The sequence below is a fragment of the Zosterops lateralis genome, assembly GCF_965231275.1.
Source record: "Zosterops lateralis genome assembly, chromosome: 35".
In the NCBI taxonomy this organism is placed as follows: Eukaryota; Metazoa; Chordata; class Aves; order Passeriformes; family Zosteropidae; genus Zosterops; species Zosterops lateralis.
The window spans coordinates 1,379,161-1,388,584 of NC_139795.1; the positions used below are offsets into that span (position 1 = coordinate 1,379,161).

Consider the following 9,424-nt stretch of genomic DNA (forward strand, 5'->3'; position numbering starts at 1 on the left):
CGTCGCCTGAGGGAGATCGCGCTTTCGTTGGGGGGCGTGCTTATGCAAATGAAGGTGCTCAGATGGGGCGTGGCCTAAGGGAAAGTGCGTGTTTCTTGGAGGCGTGGTTTTGTCCTTATATGGTGGGTGTGGGCGTGGCTTCGGAGGGCGGGAGTGGGGGGGGCGTTCGGACCTTCCCAGTTTGTCCCAGTTTGTCCCAGTTTATCCCAGGCCCTCCCAGGCCCTCCCAGTATCCCCCAATCCCCATTTCCCATCAATTTTACCCCAAAAATCAGATTTTTCCCATTTCTTTTCCCATTTTTTCCCTGTTTTTTTCACTCCCAGTTTCTCCCAGTTTGTCCCAGTTTATCCCAGTCCCTTCCAGGCCCTCCCAGTTCCCGTTTCCCATCAATTTCACCCCCAAAAATCAGATTTTTCCCCTTTCTTTTCCCATTTCCCCCCCTTTTTCCCCTCCCAGTCCCTCCCAGTTTGTCTCAGTCCCTCCCAGTTCATCCCAGTATCCCCCAATCCCCATTTCCCAGCAATTTTACCCCAAAAAAAGCAAATTTAAATCAGATTTCCCCCCGTTTTTTTACTCCCAGTTCCTGCTAGTTTGTCCCAGTTCATCCCAGTTTGTCCCAGTTTATCCCAGTCCCTCCCAGTTCCCATTTCCCATCAATTTCACCCCCCAAAATCGGATTTTTTCCCATTTTTCCCCAATTTTTTCCCATTTTTCCACTCCCAGTTCATCCCAGTTTGTCCCAGTTTATCTCAGTTTGTCCCAGTTTATCCCAATCCCTCCCAGGCCCTCCCAGTTCCCATTTCCCATCAATTTCACCCAAAAAAATCGGATTTAAATCAGATTTTCCCCCCTGTTTTTTGCTCCCAGTCCCTCCCAGTTTGTCCCAGTCCATCCCAGCATCCCTCAATCCCCACCATAAATTTTCCCATAAATTTTGCTCCCAAAAATTAGGGTTTTTTCCCATTTTTTCTGATTTCCCCCCCATTTTTTCACTCCCAGTCCCTCCCAGTCCATCCCAGTATCCCCCAGTCCCCATTTCCCATCAATTTCACCCCTAAAAATCGGATTTTTTCCATTTCTTTTCCCATTTTCCCCCCTTTTTTCCCTCCCAGTTTATCCTAGTTCCCTCCCAGTCCATCCCAGTACCCCTAAATCCCAATTTCCCATCAATTTCACCCCTAAAAATCAGATTTTTCCCGTTTCTTTTCCCATTTTCCCAGTTTTTTCACTGGGTTATACTGAGGACATTGACGAGGACACCAACAGTGTGTTAAAACTAACTTTTATATTGAAACTTATAACGTTTCTATTTTTATTTTTATATATTTATATTATAACCCTAACTCTTGCAGCTGAGTTTTATATTGAAACTATAAAAGAATTTATATTAAACTGTTACAATGAACTTTTATATCGGAATTAACGTTTAAAGTGGAACTGTTACAAATTTTATATTAAACTGTTACAAGTCACTTTATATTGTAATTGTTGTGACTCATTTTTCTGTTGCAAATGACTCTACATATTGTAAATTTTACAAGTGGCTTTTACGTTGTGACTCTGATAATTAACTTTTGTATTGTAATTATTGGGGGGATTTTAGGGGGGATTTTGGTGGAATTTTAAGAGAATTGTGGGTAGATTTTTAAGGGCATTTTGGTGAAATTTTAAGGGAATTTTAAAGGGAATTTGGGGTGGATTTTAGAGGGAAAATCATGTGGATTTTAAGGGGATTTTGAGGGGATTTTGGGGGAATTTCAAGGGGATTTTGGTGCAATTTTGAGTGGATTTTGGTGGGATTTTGAGGAGATTTTGGGGGGATTCGGGGTGGATTTTAGGGGGAAATTCTGGTGGGTTTTAAGAGGATTTTGAGCGGATTTTGGTGGAATTTTAAGGGTATTTTGAGGGGATTTGGGGCGGGAATTTTGGGGGGAATCCTGAGAGGATCTATGGGAATTTTAGCATTTTTTTTTTAATGGACGTAAGAGAAATTCAGGGCATTTTGGGGGCATTTCTGGTGGAATTTTGGGAGGATTTGAGGGGAATTTTAGAGAAATTCGGGGGAGATTTTAAAGGGACATTTTGGGGCCGAGGGAAGGGCGGAACTGCCCATAACAAAGATGGCGGCGAAACTTAATCTCGTGAGATCTCGCGAGATCCTGCGGGACGAGGGGGACGCACCTCTCCGGCCGTACCAGACAGACCCCTGAGGCTGCTGAGGGGTTTTTAAGGTGAATTTGTGCCTTTGAAGGTGGATTTGGAAGCTCTTGGGAAGATCTGGACGTTCCAGTCTGGATTTGAAGCCTGTTTGCCACGCCAGAGTAAGGGAGGACCTCGGGAAAAGGGCGGAAGTGCCCAAGACCAATATGGCGGGGCGGCTTCATGTGTGATCTCGCGAGATTTGCCTCGGGTGGGAGGTGGTTGTGCTGCTTGTTTAGGACGAGCCCCTGAGGGGTCTCCAGACTGAATTTGGGGTTTTACGGCTCAATTTTGGGGCTTTTGGGCTGAATTTCGGGGCTTTATTTTGAATTTGGGGTTTCCGGGCTGGATTTGAAGGCTCCGTGCCCTCCCAGCCGGAAGAGGGTTCCGTGCAACGGGCGGATGTGCCCGAGACCAAAATGGCGGCGAGGGTTTCATGTGTAACTAGGCGAGAATTGCCGCTGGTTGTGCTGGATGTTTCGGGCAAGCCCCTGAGGGGTCTCCAGGCTGGATTTGGGAGGGTTTAAGGCTCAATTTCGAGGCTTTTAGGCTGAATTTCGGGGCGTTATGTTGAATTTTGGGTTTCCGGGCTGGATTTGAAGTCTCCGTGGAACGGGCAGAAGTGCCCGAGACCAAAATGGCGGAGCGGCTTCAATTTTGATCTCGCGAGTATTGCCGCTAGTTGTGCTGGTTGTTTAGGGCGAGCCCCTGAGGGGTCTCCAGGCTGGATTTGGGGCTTTAAGGCTCAATTTCGGGTCTTTATGTGGAATCCGGGGTTTCCGAATTGGATTTGAGGACTCTTTTCCCTGAGAGCGCCGACGGTCGGGCGGAAATGCCCCAGACCAAAATGGCGGAGGTCGTTCAGGGCCAGAGAGGGCGGTTTCCCGGCTCCCCTCAGAGCGCCCGGGGGCCCTGCAGGGTTTGAGCTGAGTCTGGGGGGATTTGGGCGGAATTTGGGAGGTCGGGGCCGTGTTTGGAGCCCCCTGGCCCGGCCCGTCTGAGGAAGCCTGTAGAGGGTCGGGCGGAAGTGCCCTCAGCCAAGATGGCGGCGCCGCTTCGCGCCGGAAATGGGCACCGTTCGCCGGGAGAGGGTTCCTGGAGGACGCTCCGAGCTGAATTTGGGCTCTTTATCGTAATTCCGATGTATTTCAGCTCAATCCTGGCGTTTTCAGGCGCATTTTCCCCATTCAAGGTCTCTGCGGAGAGTAACTACAAAGATGGCGGCGCCAGTTTTACTCTCGCGATATTTGTCGCGGGATTTTAGCGGGAGCCTAATCAGCGGCCGAGTCTGGCGGGACTCCGGGCGGAAGCGGCGCATGCGCGGCCTCGGGCGGTCACCGCCTGCAGCCCCTTGACCCCAATGGAGACCCCCTTAACCCCAATGGAGACCCCTTTATCCCCCATGGACACCCGCTAATCCCTTCTAACAGCCCCTTATCCCCCTTATCTCCAATGGACACCCCCTTATCCCCCCTGCACCCCCTTATCCCCCATGGACACCCCCCTGCACCCCCTTATCGGGCACCGAGATCCCCCCGAACCCCCATTTCTGGGCACCGGGACCCCCCTGTCCCCCCTTTTCCAGCCCCAAACGAATTCTCTGGAATTCCCCGTCCCCTCCCTCGGTCTCTTTCGCTTTCGCGTCCCAACCTGCGAGACCGGGATCTGCCCAGCGACCGGTAACGTCACTCACACCTCCGGGCGGCGATTGGCGGGTGTGAAATAGCGGGACCAATGGCGGGGCGGGAGGCGGCTCTGGGGGCGGGGCCGCAGCGGAGCAGCGCGATGGCTCCAGCGCTGGGTCTGGGGGCGCTCTTGGGGCTCCTGGGGCTCCTGGGGGGCCCCGGGGGCGCCACGAGAGGTGAGTGGGGACCCCCAAAACCGGGACCGCCCTTAACTGCAATTCCCGGGCACCGGGACCGCCGTGAACTTCCATTTCCGGGCACGGGAACCGCCCTGAACCCCCAATTTGGGTCCTGTGACCCCCCTCCATCCCCTTCCCCAGCACCGGGACCCCCCTGTACCCCCTTATCTGGCACAGGGAACCCCCTGTACCCCCTTATCGGGCACCGGGACCCACCTGTACCCCCTTATCTGGCACCGGGACCCCCCTGTACCCCCTGATCTGACACTGGGACCCCCCTGTACCCCGAATTTGGGGAAGGAAATTCCCCTTGAAGCCCCATTTTTGGGCACTGGGACACTTTTAAATCTCAATTTCCGGCCACCGGGACCCCCTGGACCCCCTTTCCCATCCATCCCACCTTCCCCAATCCCCATAACCCCCTTTTCCTTGACTCTGAGAGCCCCTGGACCCCCATTCCTGCTTTTCTCAGCCCCGTCCCCTTCCTTTTTTCTGCATCAAGGACCCCCAATTCTCCTATTCCAAGGTGTCCCCACCTTGTGACCCTCTTTCCTTGACCCTGAGACCCCCCTGGACCCCCTTTCCTGGGACTGGGGATCCCCTGGAACCCCCATCCCACCTCTCCCAGTCCCTGCACCCCCTCCCCAACCCTTCCATAACCCTGGACCCCCTGAGCCCCCATTCCTGGACCTCGAGACCCCCTGAGCCCCCATTCCTGGACACTGGGACCCTCCTGAGCCCCCATTCCTGGACCCTGAGACCCCCTGAGCCCCCATTCCATAACCCTGGACCCCCCTGAGCCCCCATTCCTGGGCACTGGACCCCCCTGAGCCCCCATTCCTGGACCCTGAGACCCCCTGAGCCCCCATTCCTGGACACTGGGACCCCCTGAGCCCCCATTCCTGGGCACTGGACCCCCCTGAGCCCCTATTCCTGGACACTGGACCCCCTGAGCCCCCATTCCTGGACCCTGAGACCCCCTGAGCCCCCATTCCTGGACACTGGGACCCCCCTGAGCCCCCATTCCTGGGCACTGGACCCCCCCTGAGCCCCCATTCCTGGACACTGGGACCCCCTGAGCCCCCATTCCATAACCCTGGACCCCCCTGAGCCCCCATTCCTGGGCACTGGACCCCCCCTGAGCCCCCATTCCTGGACACTGGACCCCCCTGCACACCCTTTCCTGTCCATCCCACCTCTCCCAGCCCTGCAAAACCTTTCCTTGGCCCTGGGATCCCCAAACCCCTTCCCAGCTCTCCCAGTTTCCCCTTTTATTGATCAATGACCCCCCAAATCTCCGTGTCCCCCCAGTTCTCCACTCCATGCATTACCTCAGTGTGGCAGTGTCAGAGCCCAGCCCGGGGGTCCCCCAGTACATGGACATTGGGTTTGTGGATGGGATCCCCATCACACGCTACGACAGCGAGCGGGGCCGGGCGGAGCAACTGACACAGTGGATGAAGGACGGAGTCGAGCCGGAATATTGGGATGAGGAGACCCAGATCAGTGTGAGGAGCCAGCACGTGGCTGCCAGGAGCCTGGAGACACTGCGGGACCGGTACAACCAGAGCAGGGGTGAGTGGGGGGATCTGTGGGGCTGGGATGGGATCTGTGGGGTTCCATCCCATGGGGTTGGGATGTGCATCCATGGGGTCCAAGGGGCTGGGATGAGGTTCTGTGGGTCTCCATCAGACTCTGGGGCTCCATAGGGCTGGGATGGGGCTCCATAGGGCTGGGACACAATTCCAGGGGTCTCTGTGGGTACAATCCCCCCAGGTCTCCACACCAAGCAGTACCTTTATGGCTGTGAGCTCATGTCTGACGGGAGTGTCCGTGGATCCTACCGGGATGGCTACAATGGGCGGGATTTCCTCTCCTTTGATCTGGGATCCAGGAGATTCGTGGCGGCCGACGGCACTGCTGAGATCACCAGGAGGCGCTGGGAACAGGACGAGACCGCGGCTGAGAGTTTGGCAAATTACCTGAGGCACGAGTGCCCTGAATGGCTCCAGAAATTCATCAGATACGGGCAGAAGGAGCTGGAGCGCAAAGGTGGGTGGGAATTTGGGATTTGGGATTGGAGGATTGGAGAACACGGTAATTCCTGTGGGAATTCCATGGGCAGATCTCACCCCCATCCCATTCCCATGGAATTCCATGGGCAGATCTCACCCCCATCCCATTCCCATGGAATTCCATGGGCAGATCTCACCCCCATCCCATTCCCATGGAATTCCATGGACGCCTCTCCCCGTTATCCCATTCCAGAGCCCCCTGATGTCCACGTGTCCGGAAAAGAGGAACACGGGACGCTGATCTTGTCCTGCCACGCCTACGGATTCTACCCCAGGACCATCACAGTCAACTGGCTGAAGGGGGATGAAATGTGGGACCAGGAGACGGAGTGGGGCGGGATCGTTCCCAACAGCGACGGCACCTTCCACACCTGGGCCAGGATCGAGGCGCTGCCGGAGGAGCGGGAGCAGTACCGGTGCCGGGTGGAGCATCCCGGAATGCCGGAGCCCGGGATCTTCGCTTGGGGTGAGCCTGGCAATGTGGGAATTATTGGGAATTCCCAAACGGGGGTTCCCCTTCCCCTCCTCACCATCCCGCATTTCCCAGAGCCGACATCTGGCGGGAATCTCGCCGTGGTGGTCGCTGTGTCCGTCATCGCTGCCATCCTCATCCTCACTGGCCTCATTGGATTCATTGTCTGGAAGCTCCAATCCGGTAACACACGGGATGGGGGTCGGGAAGGGGCACGGATCCACCCGGCATCGTTCCAGGAATCCTGTGCCACTGACGCTGATCCCACTGTATTTCCACAGGGAGGAGGGACAGGGATGGATACGACATGGCAGCCGGTGAGTCCCAGTGGTGGATCCAGCTCTGGATCCCCTCTGTGCAGATCCCAGGGTGGATCCTGGGGTTAATCCTGGTCTGTGATCCCTGCTGGGATCTCATGGATCTTCTCTTTTTGCAGTAAGAGATGTGGGAACCAACGGCTCGAGCGCAGGTGTGGAGCGGGATCAGGGTGGGATTCCAGAGGGGGATCGGGGCAGGATGGACAGACTGGGATCAGGGAGGGATTGTGGATCAGAGCAGGGGCCCAGAGCAGGATCAGATGGATTTGGGGAGTGGGATCAGGGCTGGAGTCTGGAGCGGGATCAGGTGGGATGGATGGAGCAGGATCAGGGCTGGATTCCAGACAAGGATCAGGTGGGATGGATGGAGCAGGACTGGGGCAGGATTGGGGTGGGATCAGGTGGGATTGTGGATCAAGGCAGGATTCCAGTGTGGGATTAATTGGGATGGATGGAGCAGGACTGGGGCAGGATTGGGGTGGGATCAGGTGGGATTCTGGAGCAGCTCCTGCTCTCCATGGACTCCAGCCAGGCCCATCCTGTGGGCTGGGGACAGGGACAGGGTGACACCGTGACCCTCTCTCATCCCAGCAGGAGTCACTGCCTGAGCAATCCACGGAGCTGGATCCAGCCCCTTCCTCTTCTCAGGAAAGCCGAGAGCTGCCGGCAGAGCTCACCCTGCTGCTCCCACCCACCCCACAGCTCTTGCTGACGCATCAATTTACTCTTTTCCAATGGTTTAAAGCCGGGAACTACGATTATTCCCAATGCTTCAGTTCTGGTGTGAAATCCTGCTTTGGGCAATAAATCCTGGTTTGGGCAATAAATCCTGCTTTGGGCAATAAATCCTGCTTGGGCAATTGCAGAGTCCCTTGAACCCCTCAGGGAAAAATCCAGGGCCTCCCCTTGGAGGAACACAGCCCAGAGTCTGCAGCCAGGCTGAGAGAGAAATCTTCCCCCCACAGTGCCCTGTGACACTCTGTGCCCTACCCCAGCCTGGTGTCCCCAGTGCTCCCAGTTCTCCTGTTTCTCCTTTCCCTGCATTCCCATTGGTGATGGTACCCCTGGTGACCGGCCCCGTTGTCCCTTTGGGTCACTGACCTTTGCCCTGCCCTTTGTCCTGCCCAGTGCCCTCAAACCCTTGGTTCCTGACCTCTGTTTAGGGCTGATCTTTGTTCCTGATCTCCCTTGGCCGTGCTGGAATAAACCTGTGCTGGAATTAATCCTACAAAGGCCCTTCTTGCCTCTCCTTGCTGAGCTGAGCCGTGCTGTGTGTGGTGTGTGGACTTGACTTCAGGCCTGGCCCGAATTCCCCCCAAGGGCCTTTTCCACAGGAGATGCTTCTTGGGAACTGGGCAGCAGCAACCACCATCCAACCCCACATTGCTGCAGGGAATAAATCCCAGTGCCCTCCTCCAGGGTCTGGCAGTTCCTCTCTGGGAGTCAGGAGTGGGGATGGGGACACTGGGGACAATGGGGACACCGATGGGGACAGTGATGGGGACAGCGATGGGGACAGTGACTGGGGCATCGGCGAGGACACCGATGGGGACACCAACATGGACGTTGCTGAGGCCACCACCGAGGACATTGATGAGGACAGTGACGATGACACCAACAAGGACACTAACGAGGACATCAAGGAGGACACCAAGGAAGACACTGATGAGGCCACCGGCCTGGCCGGGAACCTGCAGGACAAGACCCTCCCCAGCCGGGAGGGGACAGCTGGGGACAAGCTGGTGTCCCTGCCCTCGGCCGCGGCCACCGGGTGGGGACAGGGTGGGGAGGAGCCCCAGGAGCTGCTGCGGCGCTCGAGGGACCTTTGTGAGGCAGCCCAGGTGTTCCCCTGGGAGCTGCACGAGGGGCTCGGGGACACCGGGGACACCTGGGAGGGGACACAGGAGGAGTTGGACAATGACATCGAGTTCCTGGTGGCCGCAGTGGAGGAGTTTGAGCAGCTGTGGGAGGGCAGTGCCCGCCTGGCCACGTGTCACCTGCTGGGGACACTCGGGGACATCGAGAGGCTCCTCTCTGGTGGCCCTGGTGGCCCCACAGTGGCCGACTGGTCCCACAGAGCCATTGGGGACATCCCGAGGCTGCTGGGGGGACAGTGACGTCACTGGGGACATCGCCAGTGTCACTTGTCACCTCCCCAGGTGGGATTTGAGAGGAATTTGGGGAATTTTCTGGGAATTTTGATTGAGGCTGTCCCAAACCCTGATGGTTATATTTTATGTTATTTTTATATTTTAATATAAATTATCTATAATAATGTTATTTACAGTAATTTTTATTATTATATTATATAATATAATATTATTATAAAGTCAATATTGTATCCCAGGCCTTAAAGAAATATTAAAATACAAATTGCCCAATGCCCAAATGCTTTTATATTATAAATTATTGCAACTAATTTTTATATTATATTTATTAAAACTAACTTTTATATTGTAACTTAAAACATTTATATTTTAACTCTTGCAGCTGAGT

General features: G+C 55.3%; 2 protein-coding genes across 8 annotated transcripts; both read left to right on the top strand.

Annotated features, from left to right (window-relative positions):
* Positions 1-62: 62 nt before the first annotated feature.
* Positions 63-1,579, top strand: LOC310921549 (uncharacterized protein; the record flags this gene model as incomplete). The annotated part of the gene is made up of 2 exons (XM_083881714.1): positions 63-763; positions 1,124-1,579. The coding sequence occupies 2 exons, from the start codon at positions 63-65 to the stop codon at positions 1,422-1,424; spliced, it is 1,002 nt and encodes a 333-aa protein (XP_083737840.1). The 3' UTR covers positions 1,425-1,579.
* Positions 1,580-2,204: 625 nt separating this feature from the next.
* On the top strand, positions 2,205-8,164 carry LOC310921510 (class I histocompatibility antigen, F10 alpha chain-like). 7 transcript variants are annotated; one of them, XM_083881656.1, is made up of 8 exons: positions 2,205-2,232; positions 5,376-5,639; positions 5,841-6,116; positions 6,333-6,605; positions 6,687-6,794; positions 6,893-6,928; positions 7,048-7,080; positions 7,520-8,164. In XM_083881656.1, exons 2-8 carry the CDS (start codon positions 5,387-5,389, stop codon positions 7,534-7,536), a joined length of 996 nt encoding a protein of 331 aa, XP_083737782.1. In that variant the 5' UTR covers positions 2,205-2,232; positions 5,376-5,386; the 3' UTR covers positions 7,537-8,164. The 7 variants fall into 7 exon arrangements, 5 of the variants coding, with proteins under 5 accessions (XP_083737782.1, XP_083737778.1, XP_083737779.1 ...); XM_083881652.1 differs by lacking the exon at positions 2,205-2,232 and adding an exon at positions 3,943-4,061; XM_083881653.1 differs by lacking the exon at positions 2,205-2,232 and adding an exon at positions 3,943-4,061 and having other exon boundaries at positions 7,523-8,164.
* The last annotated feature ends 1,260 nt before the right edge of the window (positions 8,165-9,424 follow it).

Bases quoted from the DNA above. Each gene is read 5' to 3' on its own strand.
- LOC310921510 (XM_083881652.1), top strand. From the start codon at position 3,986: ATGGCTCCAGCGCTGGGTCTGGGGGCGCTCTTGGGGCTCCTGGGGCTC. The intron at 5,640-5,840 runs GTGAGTGGGGGG...CAATCCCCCCAG, and splicing joins CCGGTACAACCAGAGCAGGG to GTCTCCACACCAAGCAGTAC. The intron at 6,606-6,686 runs GTGAGCCTGGCA...CGCATTTCCCAG, and splicing joins GCCCGGGATCTTCGCTTGGG to AGCCGACATCTGGCGGGAAT.